This window comes from Rhinopithecus bieti, unplaced genomic scaffold (assembly GCF_001698545.2).
Source record: "Rhinopithecus bieti isolate Rb0 unplaced genomic scaffold, ASM169854v2 scaffold_20150, whole genome shotgun sequence".
NCBI classification, from domain to species: Eukaryota; Metazoa; Chordata; class Mammalia; order Primates; family Cercopithecidae; genus Rhinopithecus; species Rhinopithecus bieti.
In genome coordinates this window covers 3,094,196-3,116,407 of record NW_016810565.1, presented here as the reverse complement: position 1 = coordinate 3,116,407, position 22,212 = coordinate 3,094,196, and the positions used below count along the sequence as shown (strand labels likewise).

Below are 22,212 nucleotides of genomic sequence, written 5' to 3'. Positions count from 1 at the left end.
CCATGCTGGCCTCAGTGAATTAGCTCTGTAACATCTGTAAGGGCCCAGAGGACTTTTTTTCCTGGAAAATAATACACACTTGAGTATTCACTACATGTTGCTAATTAGGATAGATTGATACAAACTGGATGCTTTACAGCCATTGAATCCCCCACCGGCAGCTCCAGACCTGTTTGCTCTGCTGCCTGAAGGCCTCACTCCATACCCAGCTTCTGCCCCGCTAAGGATTCTGAGTCGTGTGTGGTCATTAGTTATATATGATCTGGGTCTCATGTCCTTTGGGATTGTGAACAACTTGGGCACGTTTCTAACCCACCCAAAACCCTGCACGTGATGTGGATGAACCAATTTGCAGGATTCGGTATAAATCCTAAAAGGCCTGATCCCTGAGCATCTTGTTCGGTTTTCCTTTTAGGTAAACCGGAGCACTGCTCTACTGAAGAGCTTGTCTGCTGAACGTGAACGATGGGAAAAAACAAGTGAAACTTTCAAAAACCAGATGTCCACCATTGCTGGGGACTGTCTCTTGTCGGCTGCGTTCATTGCCTATGCGGGTTACTTTGACCAGCAGATGCGTCAGAACTTGTTCACTACCTGGTCCCATCACCTCCAGCAGGCCAACATCCAGGTGAGAATCATGGGGAATTCAGAAAGGATGTGTGAGCAGTGTGAGGCAAGCTGGTGTTTAGTGCACAGTTAGAACGTCCTGTCTGTGGCTTCGAAGCTGGTGTTTAGTGCACAGTTAGGATGCCCCATCTGTGGCTTCGAAGAGGAGGAAAGGTAACGGCCTTGCCTTTCAGTTCCGTACAGATATTGCCAGGACGGAATACCTTTCCAATGCAGATGAGCGTCTTCGCTGGCAGGCCAGCTCTTTGCCTGCTGATGACCTGTGCACAGAAAACGCCATCATGCTGAAACGGTTCAACAGGTATGAGCTCGGGTGCCAAGGAGTGGCTCGGGAAGAACGTGGGTGGTGATCTTGAATGTCGTTCAAAATACACCCTTGTTTGAAGAGAGGAATAGAAAATGGGGCGTGGGCATACAGTGCTGGCAGCTTGGTGCTCCTCTGACAGTGGGGCGAGTGCTGTTCTCTTTATTGTCAAGTGTCTGAGTTATTCTGCAGTGAATGCTTCTTGTAACCTTCTAAAATTGATTGGCAGGGGCCGGGCGCAGTGGATCACATGAGGTCAGGAGTTTGAGACCAGCCTGGCCAACGTAGTGAAATCCTGTCTCTACTAAAAATACAAAAAAATTAGCCAGGCATGGTGGCGTGCGCCTGTGATCCCAGCTACTCAGGAGGCTGAGGCAGGAAAAACTCTTGAACCCAGGAGGCGGAGGTTGCAGTGAGCCAAGATCACGCCACTGCACCCCATCCTGGGCAACAGAGTAAGACTCCATCTCAAAAAAACATAAAAATAGGCCAGGCACGGTGGCTCACACCACGATCCCGGCACTTTGGGAGGCCGAGGCGGGTAGATCACGAAGTCAGGAGTTTGAGACCCGCTTGGCCAACATATCTACTAAAAATACAAAAAATTAGCTGGGTGTCGTGGCAGGCGCTTGTAGTCCCAGCTACTCAGGAGGCTGAGGCAGGAGAATCACTTGAACCCAGGAGGCAGAGGTTGCAGCAAGCCGAGAGCACGCCACTGCACTCCAGCCCGGGTGACAGTGCGAGACTCCATCTCAAAAAAAATTAAATAAATAAAAATAAAATTGATGGGCAGGGTTGTGTTTGGGGGTGGACGTTCAAACAGTCCTCTGTTACAAGAACTGAAAATAGCTAGTTAAAGGGGAAGTGCTGCCTGTGTTTCTGTTGAGGAAGGACAGAATAAGAATGGGGACGTAACTGCAGTGAAGATGGGCTAGGTGCTGAGAGGGCGCCATGTCTCACCAGGTGGTGCTAACAAGAATATGAATCGATCAGTACAACCTGTGCACAGGGCTAGATTTGCCTAAATGACCCTTTCACCTAGGAGTTCCACTTCTAGGTGTTCATTCAACAGTAGCTTGGCCTGTGTACAAAATGGCAAATCTAAGAGCAAGTGTGTACCAGCTGAAGACTGGAGATAACTCAGAGGGCCCTCCTGAGGCCCACCACGCTGCGGTGCTGGGTAGTCTTTGCCGACACAGGACATTCGAATACAGGCTGGACAGGTGCAGAGCAGGTGGTAGAGGCCTCCCTGAGGCCACAACGCCCGCACTGACACGTGTCTGTAAATGCTTAGACCTTCTCTGTAAAGACAGACGAGAAACTGGTAAAAGCCATCACCTGGGGAAGGAACTTTGCTGACCAAAGAACAGGGTTCAAAAGGCAGGGCAGCATGGTTCTTCTCACCATGTGCCCTTTTATAGTTTGAGTTTTGTAGAACCTTATGTGTATTACCAGTTCGGTTTTTTCCACGTTTTAACTGGCTAGACTATAGGTACTTGACATTAGCTTCTTTGTGCCCTTCTTTCCTCATTTGTAGAGTGGTTTGATAACAGTGTCAGCCTCGTAGGGCTGTCAGGAGGATTACCTGAGATAGTATCTGTAATTTGACACAGTCCCTGGCAATTTAAATTCTGTGTAAAGTTAATCCCTTGGTGCTGCTCAGCGTTGGTGTTGATACTGGCTGTCTAGAAGGATCGTAAATACAAAAAAGCTATTCTAACAGTGCCAGATGCTGAGGGAGGACGATTGTCCCAGAAGAAAAAGGATTTTTAACTATGGCCCTCCTGGTATATGACTGAAGCTACCTCCTCATGCCAATAGTTCTTCAAAAGGATGATGTGATGTTAGCATTAAGCATGTAAGCTTTATTGGTAAACCTGAAAACGTCCCTGGAAAGCACCCTCTGGTGGCGGTAACAGCCTGTCCCTCTCATCAGGGACTTGGCTGACCATGATCCTGTGCTTTTCCCATTCAGTGTTTCAACCTTCTCTTCTGTGGCCTCATCCTCAGGTATCCGCTGATCATTGACCCCTCTGGACAGGCCACAGAATTCATTATGAATGAATATAAGGATCGTAAGATCACACGGACCAGCTTCCTGGATGACGCCTTCAGGAAGAACTTAGAGAGTGCACTGCGATTTGGGAACCCCCTTCTGGTCCAGGTTGGTGTTGACCTTTGAATTCTTGAAACACCGCATTCAAGAGTGAATTCCTTTTTGCGGGCTGCATTTAGTTTTCCACTTTGTAAGACTTCATGTTGTATCAAAAGGATAAAGCTTTGAGATGGTTCTATAATAGATAAATTCGGCAGAATCATTATTTGCATTTAAAATTCTATTCAGTGGTGGGGTGAGGTGGCTCATGCCTATAATCCCAGCACTTTGGGAGGCCAAGGCGGATGGATCATCTGAGGTCAGGAGTTCAAGAAAGCCTGGCCAAACCCCGTCTCTACAGAAAATACAAAAATTAGCTGGTTGAGGTGGCGGGCACCTATAGTCCCAGCTACTTGGGAGGCTGAGGCAAGAGAATCACTTGAACCCAGGAGGCACAGGTTGCAGTGAGCCGAGATCGTGCCACTGCACTCCAGCCTGGGAGACAGAAAGAGACTGTATCTCAAAAAAAAAAAAAATTATATTCAGTACAGCCATGAAAAGCAAGAAACAGCCAGGCGTGGTGTCTCATGTCTGTAATCCCAGCATTTTGGGAGGCCAAGGCAAGCAGATCACAAGGTCAGGAGATCAAGACCACCCTGGCCAACATGGTGAAAGCCCATCTCTATTTAAAATACAAAAATTAGCCGGGTGTGGTGGCTGCACAGTCCTGTAGCTCCCAGCTACTCGGGAGCGCTGAGGGCAGAAAAATTGCTTGACCTGGGAGGTGGAGGCCTGCAGTGAAACGAGTTCACGCTACTACACTCCAGCCTGGGTGACAGAGTGAGACTCCGTCTCAAAAAAAAAAAAAAAAAAGAACAAGAAAAATGTTCAAGAAACAAGAACAGGCCGGGCGCGGTGGCTCAAGCCTGTAATCTCAGCACTTTGGGAGGCCGAGACGGGCGGATCACGAGGTCAGGAGATCGAGACCATCCTGGCTAACACGGTGAAACCCTGTCTCTACTAAAAAAATACAAAAAACTAGCCAGGCGAGGTGGCGGGCGCCTGTAGTCCCAGCTACTCGGGAGGCTGAGGCAGGAGAATGGCGTAAACCCGGGAGGCGGAGCTTGCAGTGAGCTGAGATCCGGCCACTGCACTGCAGCCTGGGTGACAGAGCGAGACTCCGTCTCAAAAAAAAAAAAAAAAGAAACAAGAACAAGGAACATGTTCCTTTGCAGGAACATGGATAGAGCTGGAGGCCATTATCCTCAGCAAACTAATGCAAGAGTGGAAAACCAAGTACCAGATGTTCTCACTTACAAGTGGGAGCTAAATGATGAGAACACATGGACACATAGAGGAGAAAAACACACACTGGGACCTTTCAGAGCACGGAGGGTGGGCGAAGGGAGAGGATCAGGAAAAACGACTGATGGGTACTACACTTATAACCAGGGTGATGAAATAATTTGTATAATAAACCTCCATGACAAGTTTACCTATGTAACAAACCTGCACTTGTATTCCTGAACTTAAAAGTTAAAATTTTGTTTTTAAATAAAGCATGTAAGGTCACTAGGAAGCATCAGATTTGCAACAAGATGAATTCATTATGCAAATTGAAAAAAATTTAAGAAATGAAATACGGTGCCGTTCAGAGGGTCTGTGTCAGCACTGTCCCCCAGAACTTTCTGCAGGGGCAGGAATGCCTGATGGTCCACACTGTTCAGTGTGGTAGCCGCTAGCCTCAGGTGGCTTATGCTGAGCACTTCCCACGGCTAGTGTGACCAGGAACTGAGTGTTTAATTTTTTTTTTTTTTTTGATTTTTTTTTTTGAGATGGAGTGTTGCTCTGTCCCCTAGTCTGAACCTCTCAGGTTCAAGCAATTCTCCTGCCTCAGCCTCCCAAGTAGCTGGGACTACAGGCACGTGCCAACACCCCCAGCTAACTTTTTAGTATTTTTAGTAGAGATGGAGTTTCACCATGTTGGCCAGGCTGGCCTTGAACTCCTGACCTCAAGTGATCTGCCTGTCTCAGCCTCCCAAAGTACTGGAATTACAGGCGTGAGCCACCACGCCTGGCTGAGTTTTTAATTTTAGTTAATTTTTTGAGACGGAGTCTCACTCAGTTGCCCAGGCTGGAGTGCAGTGGCGTGATCTCGGCTCACTGCAAGCTCCGCCTCCCGGGTTCACGCCGTTCTCCTGCCTCAGCCTCCCAAGTAGCTGGGACTACAGGTGCCCACTGCCACGCCCGGCTAATTTTTTGCATTTTTAGTAGAGACAGGGTTTCACCATGTTAGCCAGGATGGTCTCGATCTCCTGACCTCGTGATCCGCCCGCCTCGGCCTCCCAAAGTGCTGGGATTACAGGCGTGAGCCACCGCGCCCGGCCAATTTTAGTTAATTTAAGTGTAAGTAGCCACACATAGCTAGTGGCCACCATACACAAGTGGCGGGTGGCTTTTGGGAAGGTATGCTTATCTAGAGTAGCACAGCAACATAGCATTTGGGTGAAGATCAAGTTACAGAGCCCTGGCCGTCAAGTTCCACCCGTGTGCTATGCAGGATGTGGAAAGCTACGATCCAGTTTTGAACCCAGTGCTGAACCGTGAAGTGCGGCGAACAGGAGGGAGAGTGCTGATCACCCTTGGGGACCAGGACATAGACCTGTCGCCATCGTTTGTCATCTTCCTGTCCACCCGGGATCCAACTGTAAGGAATGGGACTCTTCCCCAGGGAAATCTGGCAGGATTTGGTTTTGAAGCTGAATTAAAACAGACTGTTCTGTTATCTGTTTTGGCAGGTCGAGTTCCCACCAGATCTCTGTTCCCGGGTTACTTTTGTAAACTTCACAGTCACCCGTAGCAGTTTACAAAGCCAGTGTCTAAATGAAGTACTTAAAGCAGAAAGACCTGATGTGGACGAGAAACGATCTGATCTTCTGAAACTTCAAGGTAGGATCTGGACCTATGGCTGTTAGGTGGTTGGTGCAGGTGAAGGAGCTGAACTTTTAAGTGACTAGGATGTTCCATGTTTGTGGCAAACACTTCTGAGAGCGTACCTTTTGAAGTATTATTGTAAACTCTGGATGTTTTATTCAAGGGGAATTTCAGCTCCGTTTGCGTCAGCTGGAAAAATCTCTACTACAAGCTCTGAACGAGGTGAAAGGGCGCATTTTGGACGACGACACGATCATAACCACTTTGGAGAACCTGAAGAGAGAGGCTGCAGAGGTCACCAGGAAAGTTGAGGAGACGGACATCGTCATGCAGGAGGTGGAGACCGTGTCCCAGCAGTACCTCCCGCTCTCCACCGCCTGCAGCAGCATCTACTTCACCATGGAGTCCCTCAAGCAGGTGGGTGCCTTGGCCGCGCAGAGGCTGGCCGGCCCCCGCACAGTAGCTCCTCGGCCATGCAGAAGTTCGGCGGGTGCCAGGGGAGCTGCCTCACAGCTGCCTACTGCTTCCTTTCAGATACACTTCTTGTACCAGTACTCCCTCCAGTTTTTCTTGGACATTTATCACAACGTCTTATATGAGAACCCGAACCTGAAGGGCGTCACCGACCACACACAGCGCCTGTCCATTATAACGAAGGACCTCTTCCAGGTAGAGAGTGAGGTCCTCAGCCGCTCCCCGGCGGGGGGAAGCAGGGTGCTGCTTCTCTTACGGAACAACATCGTCTCCTGCTCTTGTCCCAGGTGGCATTTAACCGAGTGGCTCGAGGCATGCTGCATCAGGACCACATCACCTTTGCCATGCTGCTGGCGAGAATCAAACTGAAGGGCACCGTGGGGTAAGAGCACTCACGCCCGCAGGAGGATGCCATCTTGCTAGTGGCCCACAAGGGTTTCATGATCAGATACGTGCTTTTATTTTTTCTTTTCTTTTATTTTTTGAGACGGAGTCTCCCTCTGTTTCCCAGGCTGGAGTGCAGTCGTGCAGTCTCAGCTCACTGCAGCCTCCAACTCCCAGGTTCAAGCCATTCTCCTACCTCAATCTCCTGAGTAGCTGGGACTACAGGCGCCTGCCACCACACCCGGCTAAATTTTTTTTTATTTTTAGTAGAGATGGATTTTCATCACGTTGGCAGCCCAGCCTGGTCTCAAACTCCTGACCTCAAGTGATCCGCCTGCCTTGGCCTCCCAGAGTGCTGAGATTATAGACATGAGCCACTGTGCCCGGCCTGTTTTTTCTTTTCTTTAAATCACAACTGTTATTTTAGTGACAGTGGGAATGAACATGAGGGACCCTAGCTAACCTGTTGCACCCTTCACAGGGAGCCCACCTACGATGCAGAATTCCAGCACTTCCTGAGAGGAAATGAGATCGTCCTGAGTGCTGGCTCCACCCCCAGGATCCAGGGCCTGACTGTGGAGCAGGCGGAGGCGGTGGTGAGGCTGAGCTGCCTTCCCGCATTTAAGGACTTGATTGCAAAGGTTCAGGCAGACGAGGTGATTGTTCTTTTGAATGTTCCCAGTGAAAAATGTCGGCCTTTTCCCAGGAAATGCGAGGAATCGCATGTTGTATAAAACCCAGAATGTCGTGTGTGCGCGCTCGCGTCAGACTCTTGCGTCAGTCCCCCGAGGCCGGCCCTGCCCCATGGGTGCTTCCACTGTTGTCTCCACAGCAATTTGGCATTTGGCTGGACAGCAGCTCCCCGGAGCAGACCGTGCCCTACCTCTGGAGTGAAGAAACACCTGCAAGTAAGCCCCGCTGTGGTTTTCTTTCTGAACCTGAATGTAAAGTTGGGTTTTGCTGCTTAAACGGATGCTTTAAAAACATGCAAAGTTGGCCGGGCGCGGTGGCTCAAGCCTGTAATCCCAGCACTTTGGGAGGCCGAGACGGGCGGATCATGAGGTCAGGAGATCGAGACCATCCTGGCTAACATGGTGAAACCCCGTCTCTACTAAAATACAAAAGCTAGCCGGGCGACGTGGCGGGCGCCTGTAGTCCCAGCTACTTGGGAGGCTGAGGCAGGAGAATGGCGTGAACCCGGGAAGCGGAGCTTGCAGTGAGCTGAGATCCGGCCACTGCACTCCAGCCTGGGCGACAGAGCGAGACTCCGTCTCAAAAAAAAAAAAAAAAACATGCAAAGTTACTAGCCTGGGCAGCATAGGGAGGCCCCATCTCGACAAAAAATACAGCCTTGGCCAGGAGTGGCGGTGCACACCTGTAGTCCCACCTACTCGGGAGGCTAAAGCAGGAAGGTCACTTGAGCCTGGGAGGTCGAGCTTGCGTGAGCTGCGATTGCGCCACTGCATTCCAGCCTGGGCAGCAGACAGAGACCTGTCTCTGAGTGAGTGGTCACTGATGCCCGAGATAAGTGTTTCAATGTTAAAACTTTTTAAGGAAACCACTTAGGGAGATCGCTTCTAGATAGGTGTTGGGTTAGAGATAGATCAGAAATTTCCAATTCCTGTTCATCGCATGCTTGAAGACCATAAGAGAACTAGGTGGGGAGTTCCTGCCCAGTGGTAAGGAGTTAACTGGCTGTATTCATGCTGCAGACAGGAATGGAATGCCATCAGCCGGTTTTGAGTGTGTTAGGCCAGACCTGGGCTAGCCAGGCTGAGAGGAAGTGTCCGACTGTGGAGGGCAGAGCTTCCTGAGTACCTTCAGGTGTTCTCAGGAAGTGAGCAGGTATTAGTGTAGTAATTTAAAAATCAGCAAACGGCACCTTGTCCTATGGATACATCCAGGTGGTAAGGTGTTCTCATAGGTGTGTCCAGAGGGCTCACGGAAGGCACAGGAGATGTGGCTGAATGTCTTGATTTGAGCTGATCCTGAAATGCTGAGTGGGTGCTTTGGGAAGAACACTCCAGGCAGGGGAGGGCGTCTCCAAGTCCTCACTTCCACCCAGCACCCACCCCTCTGTCCCTGTTTCAGCACCCATTGGCCAGGCCATCCACCGTCTGCTCCTGATCCAGGCTTTCCGGCCCGATCGCCTGCTGGCCATGGCCCACATGTTTGTTTCAACAAACCTTGGGGAGTCTTTCATGTCCATCATGGAGCAGCCGCTCGACCTGACCCACATTGTGGGCACAGAGGTAATGTCCTGATACAGCCCAGGCGTCTCAAGAGACTCCATGCCCACCTCCCCAACCACAGCTGTCAGCAGCCCTGGCGCCTGCTGTCACTCCAGGCTACAGTCTGCTCCTAAGACCAGGAACTCGCTGCAGATTCTCAACTGGCTGCGTGGTGCCCACACCTCTGGACCCCAAAAGAACATCTCAGACCCCTCACTCGGGGCGCTCCTTTCCCTTGACCAGGTACACACTATTTGCTGGCACCGCTGTAACTTCTGCCTTCTCTGTTTGCAGGTGAAGCCCAACACTCCTGTCTTAATGTGCTCTGTGCCTGGTTACGACGCCAGTGGGCACGTCGAGGACCTTGCAGCCGAGCAGAACACGCAGATCACTTCAATTGCAATCGGTAAGGGCGCTTGATGGGCTTCATGGGCTGGCGCCCTGCAGGATTCGTGGTGGGCATTGATGTCCGCGGCTGCCGCTGCTGACACTAAGTTTCCTTGCGCCAGGCTCTGCAGAAGGCTTTAACCAAGCAGATAAGGCAATAAACACCGCTGTGAAGTCGGGCAGGTAGGCCTGTTCTCTTTGGCTGAAGAAAGCCTTAGTCCCCAGGCATTCAGGCAGGCAGCCTGGCGTGTTGTGTGACTCTCACTTTGTGTGTGCAGGTGGGTGATGCTGAAGAATGTCCATCTGGCCCCAGGGTGGCTGATGCAGCTGGAGAAGAAGTTGCACTCCCTGCAGCCGCACGCCTGCTTCCGACTCTTCCTCACCATGGAGATCAACCCCAAGGTGGGTGTTTGAAGGGGTGGAGACGTTGCAGGCTGCTGTGGCAGTCCTTTCGGCGCCCGTGTGGTGGAATTGAACAGGCGCCCGTGTCCACACCCGAGCCGTAACGGGAGCCGCGCTCTCTCTTAGGTGCCAGTGAATCTGCTCCGTGCGGGTCGCATCTTTGTGTTTGAGCCACCACCAGGGGTGAAGGCCAACATGCTGAGGACGTTCAGCAGCATTCCCGTCTCACGGATATGCAAGGTAAGTACCTTGTTCTCCTGGTATGCCTTCTCCATAGAAGCCAAAGCCCAGTGCCATCACCAAATGCAGAAGTGGGTCCCTGGGTGTTCCAGAAGTGCCATGTGGTGAATTGCACAGGTGCTTTTGCTTTTCGGCTGTAGGTAAAATTTCCTTCCTTGGCCAGGCATCGTGGCTCACACTGGTAATCCCAGCAATTTCGAAGGTCGAGGCAGTAGGATCATTTGAGCCCAGGAGTTCAAGACTGGGCAGGCCAGGTGTGGTGGCTCACTCCTGTAATCCCTGCACTTTGGGAGGCCTGAGTGGGCAGATCACTTGAGGTCAGGAGTTTGAGACCAGCATGGCCAACATGGTGAAACTCCGTCTCTACTAAAAATATAAAAAATTAGCCAGGCGTGGTGGTGGATGCCTGTAGTCCCAGCTACTGGGGAGGCTGAGGCAGAAGAATTGCTTGAACCCAGGAGGCGGAGGTTGGCAGTGAGCTGAGATCACACCATTGCACTCCAGCCTGGGCGACAGAGTGAGATACTGTCTAAAAAAAAAAAAAAAAAACAGACCTGTCTGGGCAACATAGTGAGATCCTGTCTCTCTATAAAATTTCCTTCCTGTGAGCAGGTTGAAAAGTAAAAGCCATGTTTGATTATGGGGTGTGATTAGGTCCTAGAGGAGCAGAGATGCCCACCCACGGAGAAGCTGGGACTCAGCGTTGTGTCCCCAAGTGGCAGACAATCTCCTTTCCCCCAGCACAGGCCCCCGGAGACCAAGCAGAGCCCTCCCAGGTGCCAAGTGAAAACCAAGACTCTTGGGCAAGAGAAAGGGGATTGTGGCAGGGGGTTCGTTCTGTCAATTCTGTTCTATTTTGTGCCATATCCACCTTTTGTGACATTCCTAGAAACTCTGTCTTCTGTAGATTTCTTATTGGCTGAATAAATTCTCTGATGGTCTCATTGGATGACATCTCTATTAATAGAAAAGTTGGCATACTTCTCTCCTAGCAACAGTACTCGTGTGAATTTGCTGCCATCATCAGGATGTGGAGAGCTCTTTGTAAAGCTTTGACTCTGACCTAGCCTCTGTGCTGTTCTTGGAGAAGTGCTGCTCTCTAATGACTCTCTACTCGGTCACTTTCCTCACCCAGTCTCCCAACGAGCGTGCCCGCTTGTACTTCCTGCTGGCCTGGTTCCATGCCATCATCCAAGAACGCTTACGATATGCACCACTGGGGTGGTCAAAGAAGTATGAATTTGGAGAGTCTGACCTGCGGTCCGCTTGCGATACAGTGGACACGTGGCTGGACGACACAGCCAAGGCAAGTGNTTCTCTGATGGTCTCATTGGATGACATCTCTATTAATAGAAAAGTTGGCATACTTCTCTCCTAGCAACAGTACTCGTGTGAATTTGCTGCCATCATCAGGATGTGGAGAGCTCTTTGTAAAGCTTTGACTCTGACCTAGCCTCTGTGCTGTTCTTGGAGAAGTGCTGCTCTCTAATGACTCTCTACTCGGTCACTTTCCTCACCCAGTCTCCCAACGAGCGTGCCCGCTTGTACTTCCTGCTGGCCTGGTTCCATGCCATCATCCAAGAACGCTTACGATATGCACCACTGGGGTGGTCAAAGAAGTATGAATTTGGAGAGTCTGACCTGCGGTCCGCTTGCGATACAGTGGACACGTGGCTGGACGACACAGCCAAGGCAAGTGTGGGCCATGCCGGGACAGGCAGCAGATGTGTACCTGGGAAGGACACCGCAGGGCATGGTACTGAGAGGCCAGACTCAGCTTGGAAGAGCGAGCTGACCCCTCGTGACCACCAAAGCCTAGCCGGGCATGGGGAGTGAGGAGGAAAGCTGTGCCCCTCGAAAGGGAGCCCCGGGCATGCCCGCCTCCGACCACACACGAACCCTGCTTTTCCTCCCCCAGGGCAGGCAGAACATCTCACCGGATAAGATCCCGTGGTCTGCACTGAAGACCTTGATGGCCCAGTCCATTTATGGCGGGCGCGTGGACAACGAGTTTGACCAACGTCTGCTCAACACCTTCCTGGAGCGCCTGTTCACAACCAGGAGTTTCGACAGTGAATTTAAGCTGGCATGCAAGGTCGACGGGCATAAAGACATTCAAATGCCAGACGGCATCAGGTATGCTACTGCCTGCTGGAATGGAGACAGTTGTGAAGTCAGGGCGTCTGGTGTCACTCAGAGGTAGCCTCTAACATTTCCAAATGCACTGGTTTTCTAGGCGAGAGGAGTTTGTGCAGTGGGTGGAGCTGCTCCCCGACACCCAGACGCCCTCCTGGCTGGGCCTGCCCAACAATGCCGAGAGAGTCCTCCTTACCACACAGGGTGGGTGACGAGGGTCCTCCCCACGCGCGGGGGGGTGGCGAGGGTCCTCCCCTCGTGGGGTGGGTGACGAGGGTGCCCACACGTGGGGTGGGTGGCGAGGGTCCTCCCCTCACTCAGGGTGGGTGGCAAGGGTCCCCACACACGGTGAGTGTGCGCTGCTGTTCCAGGGCCCTCCCTGGTTATGCTGGGTGTGGCTCTGTCAGCCTCGGCCTCCCTGCCAGTCTCCAGCTGCTCCTAGCTCCACTCGGAGGGGAGGCAGAGGAAAGAATTGGCTCTAACAGGGATTTTTTTTTTTTTTTTTTTTTTTTTTTGAGACGGAGTCTCGCTCTGTCACCCAGGCTGGAGTGCAGTGGCCGGATCTCGGCTCATGGCAAGCTCCGCCTCCCGGGTTCACGCCATTCTCCTGCCTCAGCCTCCCGAGTAGCTGGGACTACAGGCGCCCGCCACCTCGCCCAGCTAGTTTTTTGTATTTTTTTTTTAGTAGAGATGGGGTTTCACCATGTCTAACAGGGATCTTTTCTGCAGCATCAACTCAGTTCTAGAGAAGAGGCTTGATATTTATGTAAATGAGCCTAGAAATAACATTTAGATTTTCATCTCATACTGAAAAGCAGTTACTGGCTGGACACAGGGGTTCACACCTGAATCCTAGCACTTTGGGAGGCCAATGCAGGCAGATCACTCGAGATTAAGATTTCCAGACCAGCCTGGTCAACATGGCAAAACCACATCTCTACTAAAAATACAAAAATTAGGTGGGCATGGTGGCAGGCACCTGTAATCCCAGCTACTCAGGAGACTGAGACAGGAGAATCATTTGAACCTGGGAGGTGGAGGTTGCGGTTAGCCAAGACCACGTCACTGTACTCTAGCCTGGGCAACAGAGTGTGAGACTCTGTCTCAAAAAAAAAAAAAAAAAAGCTGGGTGCAGTGGCTCACGCCTGTAATCCCAGCACTTTGGGAGGCAGAGGTGGGTGGACCGAAGGTCGGGAGTTCAAGGCCAGCCTGGCCAACATGGTGAAATCCCATCTCTACAAAAAATACAAAAATTAGCCGAGTGTGGTGGCAGACACCTGTAATCCCAGCTACTCGGGAGGCTGAGGCAGGAGAATCGCTTGAACCCGGGAGGCGGAGGTTTCAGTGAGCTGAGAACGCACCATTGTACTCCAGCTTGGGCAACAGAGCGAGACTCTGTCTCAAAAAAACAAAAACTGTTTCTGTTTTTTTTCTTCAAGAGTTAAAAAGTACCTGATATTAAGGGATATTTTAAAACCATTCATCTTCCCTAGAATTTTTTAGCAGTCTTTTTTTCCTTTTCACTTACAAGATGTTTTCTTCAAGACTTCAAGTGCTGTGAGCCAGAAAGGACCTTAGAAATTCTCTAACCCAGTGTCTCTCACAGTGTGGCTCCCAAACCAGCAGCAGTAACCTGCCCAGAACTTCTCAGAAATGGAGGTTCCCGGCTGGGTGCGGTGGCTCACGCCTGTAATCCCAGCACTTTGGGAGGCCGAGGCGGGTGAATCGCGAGGTCAGGAGATCGAGACCATCCTGGCTAACAACAGTGAAACCCCGTCTCTACTAAAAATACAAAAAAAAATTAGCCGGGCGTGGTGGTGGGCGCCTATAGTCCCAGCTACTCGGGAGGCTGAGGCAGGAGAATGGCGTGGGCCCAGGAGGCAGAGCTTGCAGTGAGCCGAGATCGCACCACTGCACTCCAGCCTGGGTGACAGTGCAACACTCCGTCTCAAAAAAAGAAAAAAAGAAAGAAAGAAATGCATGTTCCCAGGCTCTGCCCAGACGCACTCCATCAGCACTAGGGACAGGCCCAGCAATTGGCCTTCACAAAGCCTCCAAGCACTACACATGGGGTTGACAGTGGCTGATCAAATCTCGACTTTCTGTTACGGGGAAAAATCACGAAAAGCAAACAAGACAAAGGGATTGCTGAAGCTCACAGCTAGTTAACAGGATGGCGCCAGGCCGCTCCTTCAGGCCACCGCTTTAGTCCTGTAAAGGGGTTGCTGAAGCTCACAGCTAGTTAACAGGATGGCGCCAGGCCACTCCTTCAGGCCACCGCTTTAGTCCTGTAAAGGGGTTGCTGAAGCTCACAGCTAGTTAACAGGATGGCGTCAGGCCACTCCTTCAGGCCACCGCTTTAGTCCTGTAGGCAGAACTTCCAGTGATGGGGCTTGACTTTCAGCCGAGGCCACCCTGCAGGGCATCTGTGCCTCCTGTGAGAGCAGCCGTCTCCCACGGAGGATGTGCTTGTAGACCAGCTTCGTGTCCGCAAACCCAGCTGCCCGTTCAGAATGAAAACGTAAGACAGTTGGCAGCTGAGTCATGTGGAGCTGGTGAGGAAGCCCAGGAGAATTGGAGCCCTGGGCACCAAGCATGCTTCCAAGGGTGGGGCAGGGGCGTTGGCTCCTACAGAGGCCTGTGCTTAGTACTGGGTGTCACATGCCGGGAGCCCCAGTGTGGCCGTGCACAACTGGGTCCCTGTGAAGGACCCCTCAGGCCTATCATGTCTGCTCTTTGAGCCCCGTGCTGTGCCAGCACTGTGCTGGGGACAGCACAGCCGTCACCTTGTCCAGTCCCACTTAGAGCACAGCAGCGAGGCCCAGGCCCTGCCTCCCTATAGTGCAACTCCCAGAGGCAGCACTCTTGGGAGCTTGACATTCAGCACTCTGTGTCAGGGGCAGGAAAGGGGAGCTGCCCTAACCCAGAGATCCAGTTGCCCCGCATCATCACCAGTCACATCCCAGAGAGGGCAAAAGCCAGGTGCCATGGGCAGGTCTGGAGGGAAAGCCAGGTGATCTGGGCGAGGCTGGAGCACATTACAGGCACCACAGGGCTCGGGGTAATCCCAGCCACATGGTGGCAGTCACAGGTCAAGGGACACCATGGCGACCAGTTTTCTGAGTTAAGAGGGCAGATGGCACCCCCTCCTGGAGCCCCTCTCGAGCACGCACTCATTCATGGTCGGGCACAAAGCAGGCTGGGGCTTGGCCCAGGTCGCACCGTGAACCCAGGGTCCTGAAGAGCCTGCCTTGAGTCTTTGGACTCAGGCTGCTGGTTCAGTTTTTTTGTTTTGCTTTGAGACTGAGTCTTGCTCTGTCACTCAGACGAGTGCAGTGGTGCAATCACAGCTCACTGCAGCCTCAGCTTCCTGGGCTCAAGCCATCCTCCCACCTCAGCCTCCCAAGTAGCTGGAACCACAGGTGCCACCACCACACCTGACTTTCTCATTTTTTGTAGAGATGAGGGTCTCACTATGTTGCCCAGGCTAGTCTTGAACCACTGAGTTCAAGAGATGCTCCCGCTTCAGCCTCCCACAGTGCTGGGACTGTGGGTGTGGGCCACTGTGTCTGTCTTACTGGGTCAGTTTTAGTAGTCATGTACTTGACCTGGTAACAGTTTTTTCTTCTGTATTTGTCTCCTTAGCTTTCTGGTCAGGCCGTTTTCTGTGCTTTAAAAACATATACGACTGGCCAGGCCTGGTGGCTCATGCCTGTAATCCCAGTACTTTGGGAGGCCGAGGTGAGCAGATCACCTGAGGTCAGGAGTTCGAGACCAGCCTGGCCAGCGTGGTGAAACCCTGTCTCCACTAAAAACACACAAAAAATTAGCTGGGCCTGATGGCACATGCCTGTAATCCCAGCTACTTGGGAGCCTGAGTCAGGAGAACCGCTTGAACCTAGAAGCCAGAGGTTGCAGTGAGCCAAGGTCACACCACTGCACTCCAGCCTGGGTGACAGAGCGAGACCCCGTCTCTCTTTCTCTCTGTATGTACATATATGACAGCACCTTTCAGATTGCTGCAGTTCCCAGTGCAGACTCACCACGTGGTCTTTACATTCAAGTCCTTTTTCCCTCTGTGATTTCTTACCCGTCCCCTCCCCTCCCTCCTGCTGTGACTGTGGGACTATGGGCCAGGTGTGGACATGATCAGTAAGATGCTGAAGATGCAGATGTTGGAGGACGAGGACGACCTGGCGTATGCAGAGACCGAGAAAAAGACAAGGACAGACTCCACGTCTGACGGCCGCCCCGCCTGGATGCGGACGCTGCACACCACCGCGTCCAACTGGCTCCACCTCATCCCCCAGACACTCAGCCACCTCAAGCGCACTGTGGAGAATATCAAGGTAGCTGGAGGGTGGCGGGCCGGCCAGGTCTCAAGGTCCCAGATGCTGGATATGGTCACGGACCATCGTTCCGTGGACCCAATATTGGTTCCATTGTGCTGGACGGAACGTGCTCACACCCATGTCCCCTCAGGGCAGGTGTCCAGCTGAGCCCAGGCATTGGCAAAATGAGTTGGCCCTTTTGAAATGGACGGAAAACACTCCAGCAGATTGTGAGATAGGCAGACAACTTCCAGAGCGAGCCACCGCAGCCCTTCCTCCCTAGAGGGCCCCGAGAGCTGCGACTCAGGCAGGGGCCTCAGCGGGTTTCTGAGCAGCCTCAACCTCACACAAGCTCGATTCCAAGTCACACTCTGCCAAAGCTATCCATGACCCTGGACAGGTCGGAAGCTCTGGGGCTCTCCCCGGAGGCCGAGTTACTTCTGTTTGATCTTTCTGCTGGAGAAAGAGCCTCTTCCTAACTTCTCTTCACCCTTTTGAACGATTTTAGGATCCTTTGTTCAGGTTCTTTGAGAGAGAAGTAAAAATGGGTGCAAAGCTGCTTCAGGACGTTCGCCAGGACCTTGCGGATGTGGTCCAGGTGTGCGAAGGAAAGAAGAAGCAGACCAACTACTTGCGCACGCTGATCAACGAGCTGGTGAAAGGTGCGCGAGCGCCGAACTCACGGTGTGGCCTCCGGTGGGCACCTTGGCCTGGGGCCGCCTTGGCCTGGGGCCACAGCCTGGCCCGGCCCAGCCACACAGCACCACGTGCGACAGCAGGCCTGGGGGGTTTCCCTCTGAGAGCAGCTCTGTGCTCTTACCCTCAAGGTGGGCGGGGTGAGGGGCAGGGATTAGAAATACTGAAGAATTTGGTTTTCTTCTGTGCTGGTTCACTGAATGTTGACCAAAATCTTTACGCAACTTCCACAGTTTTTTTAGGGGTCTTCCAAGACAGCGAATGGGGAATGTGGTGGTCCAGGACAGTGACAGACGGTAGTAGGTTACGGCCTGTGAAGAATGGGCATCCCCCAGGACAGTGGAAAAGCAGGGGCAGGCGGGCATGGGGGGCTTGTCCAAAGTTGTGGGAAGCCCCAGCATCCTCCTATTTGCCCAAAAAGCCCTAATTACCAGGAACACTGAGCCACTTGTGTGACATGAGTTTTTAGCCGCGGTTTTACTTGAACGTGATTATGGTCCTCCAGACAGACACACCTGGACTAATTTGACCCTAGAAATTGCATGGTTCTGAGACATGCTCTGGACCAGCCTGAGTTAGAGCAGATACGGAGGTGAGGGCGGCGCCAGGGGCGTAAAGCGCAGCCTGGGAAAGGCAGCAGGTGGGGCCGCCGGCCGCCTGTGTGGGCAGCCAGGATGCTGGAGCACTTGCAGCTTTGCCCCATCTGTGCTGGGGGAGTTGTGAGAGCTGACGCCTTGCGCTCTGTGTGCCTTGGCTGCAGGGATCTTGCCTCGGAGCTGGTCCCACTACACGGTGCCTGCCGGCATGACCGTCATCCAGTGGGTGTCCGACTTCAGCGAGAGGATCAAACAGCTGCAGAACATCTCACTGGCGGCTGCGTCTGGTGGCGCCAAGGAGCTCAAGGTGAAGGCGCTCCTGACGAGTCTGGGGTGGTCAGCAGCTGTCCTGGGTTGGGGTGGGGGTGGCTCTGGGGACAAACAGGGCCCAGGTCTGACCTGAGCTCCTTCCCCCGGGGGCTGCCGCTTTCCACAGAACATCCATGTGTGCCTGGGTGGCCTGTTTGTGCCGGAGGCGTACATCACTGCCACCAGGCAGTACGTGGCCCAGGCCAACAGCTGGTCCCTGGAGGAGCTCTGCCTGGAAGTCAACGTCACCACCTCACAGGGCGCCACCCTGGACGCCTGCAGCTTTGGAGTCACGGGTGAGTGGAGTCTCACAGGAAATACTGGCTCTTCTCTGCAGGTGACCTCAGCGGCCTGAGACCATTGTTCCCAGATACACGCACTTAGGGTGACCCGCTGGTGGTCGGGTGGAGCCGCTGTGTTTGGCAGCCTCTGGGAGCCCTGTGACCGCGGTTTGTGTGGCTGGCCTTTCACCTCAGCCTGGGTTTTGGCTTCCACCTCACAGGTTTGAAACTTCAAGGGGCCACGTGCAACAACAACAAGCTGTCGCTGTCCAGCGCCATCTCCACCGCCCTTCCCCTGACGCAGCTGCGCTGGCTCAAGCAGACAAGCGCCGAGAAGAAGGCCAGTGTGGTAAGGAAGCACTGCTTTTCCTGGGTCTTCTGCAGCGACCCCTGTGGTAACCAAGGGCAGAGGTGTCTCCTTTTCTACGCCTGGGTTGTGCTTGGACCTGGAAGTCAGGTTCATAGAGGAAAATCATTTTGCACCTGTCCCAACCTCTCTCTTGCCGGGGCCCCCATCAGCTGTCCCTGGCAGTCTTCTAGTTTTCTTACTTTTCCCTGAAGCCACCAGTAAACCCCTCTGCTTCTCCTGCAGGTGACCTTACCTGTGTACCTGAACTTCACCCGTGCAGACCTTATTTTCACCGTCGACTTTGAAATTGCTACAAAGGAGGATCCTCGCAGCTTCTACGAGCGGGGTGTCGCGGTCTTGTGCACAGAGTAGAACTAAACTTTTCTAGCTGCCCCTTTCTGTGATAGTGAAAATTGTTATTTAACATTTATTCATTATTAAAATGTTTGGAAGGTCTGAGCTTGTGAGAAGAAAGTGGTTGGTTGGAGGTTGGAGGAAGCTGAACGGACTCTGACGGCTGGGAGTGGTGGAAATTGGGAGGACACCAGGAGGTATTTGAGAAGGCCAACGGCAGGGCTCCTTTGAGGAAATAAAACACTAAGCACGAGCTGACTCCGCCTCTTCTGTCTCACCTTCGCCCCAGGGCGGAGAGCCTTGCCTTCCTGCAGCCCAGGGAGGGCAGCCCATGGCAGCCATGCCGCTCCCCACCTTGCTTGCATCATGAGTTTGCTCCAGAGCGGCCACAGCACTCCTGAATTAAGACCGTCGGACCCCTTCTCAGACACAGACACAGCGAGAGGTGGCTCTGGAAGCCCTGAGGCCTGGGCATAGGGAGTCACGCCTGTAATCGCAGCACTTTGGGAGTCTGGGAGTTAAAGACCAGCCTTGGTAACGCAGTGAGAGCCCGTCTCTACAAGAAATTAAACCAGGGATGGTGGTGCACACCTGTAGTCCCAGCTACTTGAGGGCTGAGGTGGGAGGATCACCCAAGCCCAAGAGGTTGAGGCTGCAGTGAGCTGTGATCTCACCACTGCACTCCAGCCCGGGCGACAGAGGGAGACCCTGTCTCAAAAAAAAAAAAAAAAAAAGCCTCCAACCGCTTGTGTTCTTGGCTGGTGCCCCAGGACTCGGCTCCAGACAAGGGAGTTTCCTGCTTCAGATGAGGGAGTTGCCCATCGCCACCCTAGCACATCCATTCCCACACAACCTTCCAGTGGTGGCGATGGCAGTGGCCCATACAGCTGGCTGACTGCGTCTCACGTTCACGGTGCTGGAGGTGATGAGTGTGCTACACCCGTGGAAACAGCCTTCTGGCATCTCAATGTCTTTATTTTATTTATTTTATTTTATGTTTTTGAGATGGAGTTTCGCTCTTGTGGCCCAGACTGGAGTGCAATGGCGTGATCTCGGCTCATTGCAGCCTCCACCTACCGGGTTCAGGTGATCCTCCTGCCTCAGCCTCCTGAGTAGCTGGGATTACAGGCATGTGCCACCATGCCTAGCTAATTACTATATTTTTAGAGGAGACAGGGCTTCACCATGTTGGCCCAGGCTGGTCTTAAACTCCTGGCCTCAAGTGATCCTCCTGATTCAACCTCCCAAAGTACTGGGATTACAGGCATGAGCCACTGTGCCTGGCCATATTTTTGTATTTTTTGTAGAGCTGGGATCTCGCTATTTTCCCCAGGCTGGTCTCAAACTCCTGGCATTAAAGGCTCCTCCCACCTCAGCCTCCCAAAGTGCTGGGATTGTAGGCATGAGTCACTGAGTTCAGCCCCTAAAACATTTTCTTTTAGAGACAGGGTCTCACTCGTTGCCCAGGCTGGTATGCAATGGCATCATGGCTCACTGCAGCCTCAACCCCCTGGGCTCAAGTGATCCTCCCACCTCAGCCTTCTGAGCAGCTGGGACCACAGACATGCACCACCACATCAGCTAGTTTTGTATTTTTTGTAGAGATGAGGTTTCACCATGTTGCCTGGGCTGGTCTCCAACTCCTGAGCTGAAGTGATCCTCCCACCTTGGCCTCCCAAAATGCTGGGATTACAAGTGTGAGCCACCACACCCAGCCCCTAAATACATTTTTTATGTGCACTGACATCAGCTTTGATCAGAGGAGCCCCTGCCCCTTTTGGGCTGGGACCCCTTCCTGGACTGAGTCTGCCCATCTTGGATTAGGCCACGCACTGCTGCTTCCTATTCCTTTTCTCAGGCTCTGCAAGGAAGAGCTCCGGCTTCCTCTTGGAGAAGGAGATTCTGAGCCCCTCTTCTCTGTCACTCCCGAACGTAGGTGGTGGCCATGCCCCTCGAGCTCTGTTTGGCACATGTCTGCCAGTCTCAGGGGGCTCCACGGGAGTAAGGAAGGACTTGGCAGCCTTGGATGTCTGGTCCTCCTCCGTCATCCTCAAGTCCTCAGGCTACATGTCCACATCACTGGCTTCCAGGGACATAGGGGCCCAGCTGGCCACTTTTATGACAAGAATTGGGGTTTTTGGTGACAGGGCGTCGACTATATGAACTTCTCTGGACTCTTTGACTTCAGTGTGTAGGAAGCCACTTTACAGCTCATGTCACCCAGAGAGCAGTCATTGCAGCTCCAGTCGGAATAACCGAGGGTGTCCTCCGAATCGCCATCATCAAGATCTGACAACTGAGGACAAAAGTGTTCCTCAGTCCAGGAGCAGTTCCTCGAGGCGGAGTCAAGTCTAACATGCTCGCACGCGCTGACTCTTCCTTCTATCACTGAGGCTGGTTTTTTTTTTGAGACGGAGTCTCGCTCTGTCGCCCAGGCTGGAGTGCAGTGGCCGAATCTCAGCTCACTGCAAGCTCCGTCTCCCAGGTTTACGCCATTCTCCTGCCTCAGCCTCCCGAGTAGCTGGGACTACAGGCGCCCGCTACGTCGCCCGGCTAGTTTTTTGTATTTTTTAGTAGAGACGGGGTTTCACCGGGTTAGCCAGGATGGTCTCGATCTCCTGACCTTGTGATCCGCCCATCTCGGCCTCCCAAAGTGCTGGGATTACAGGCTTGAGCCACCGCGCCCGGCCGAGGCTGGTTTTTGCAGGCTCTGCCTTGCAAATGTATTTTTCTTTTTTTTTTTGAGACGGAATCTTGCTCTGTCATCCAAGCTGGAGTGCAATGGCGCAATCTTGGCTCACTGCAACCTCCACCTCCCGGGTTCAAGTGATTCTCCTGCCTCAGCCTCCTGAGTAGCTGGGACTATAGGCGCCCGCTGATTTTTGTGTTTTTAGTAGAGACAGGGTTTCACTGTGTTGGTCTGGCTGGTCTTGAACTCCTGATCTCAGGTGATCCACCCACCTCAGCCTCTCAAGTTGCTGGGATTATAGGTGCGAGCCATTGCACCCGGCCGACTTTTTCTTTGTTTGTTTGTTTGTTTGTTTGGAGACGGAGTCTTGCTCTGCCGCCCAGGCTGGAGTCC

The 22,212-nt window shown here is 52.7% G+C and overlaps 1 protein-coding gene across 1 annotated transcript in view; it reads left to right on the top strand.

The window, feature by feature from the left end:
* Positions 1-19,383, top strand: part of DYNC1H1 (dynein cytoplasmic 1 heavy chain 1) — a 96,042-nt gene extending 76,659 nt beyond the window's left edge. The window contains exons 55-78 of the mRNA XM_017892252.1: positions 416-628; positions 801-928; positions 2,942-3,095; positions 5,587-5,733; positions 5,825-5,975; positions 6,124-6,377; positions 6,495-6,629; positions 6,722-6,816; positions 7,300-7,474; positions 7,651-7,726; positions 8,910-9,070; positions 9,344-9,455; positions 9,559-9,619; positions 9,715-9,838; positions 9,965-10,078; positions 11,214-11,384; positions 11,997-12,214; positions 12,315-12,418; positions 16,352-16,563; positions 17,054-17,207; positions 18,002-18,144; positions 18,274-18,442; positions 18,649-18,776; positions 19,020-19,383. Of these exons, the coding sequence (XP_017747741.1) occupies positions 416-628; positions 801-928; positions 2,942-3,095; positions 5,587-5,733; positions 5,825-5,975; positions 6,124-6,377; positions 6,495-6,629; positions 6,722-6,816; positions 7,300-7,474; positions 7,651-7,726; positions 8,910-9,070; positions 9,344-9,455; positions 9,559-9,619; positions 9,715-9,838; positions 9,965-10,078; positions 11,214-11,384; positions 11,997-12,214; positions 12,315-12,418; positions 16,352-16,563; positions 17,054-17,207; positions 18,002-18,144; positions 18,274-18,442; positions 18,649-18,776; positions 19,020-19,148 (3,528 nt within the window). The 3' untranslated portion in view covers positions 19,149-19,383. The remainder of the gene's footprint in view (positions 1-415; positions 629-800; positions 929-2,941; positions 3,096-5,586; positions 5,734-5,824; positions 5,976-6,123; positions 6,378-6,494; positions 6,630-6,721; positions 6,817-7,299; positions 7,475-7,650; positions 7,727-8,909; positions 9,071-9,343; positions 9,456-9,558; positions 9,620-9,714; positions 9,839-9,964; positions 10,079-11,213; positions 11,385-11,996; positions 12,215-12,314; positions 12,419-16,351; positions 16,564-17,053; positions 17,208-18,001; positions 18,145-18,273; positions 18,443-18,648; positions 18,777-19,019) is intronic.
* The last annotated feature ends 2,829 nt before the right edge of the window (positions 19,384-22,212 follow it).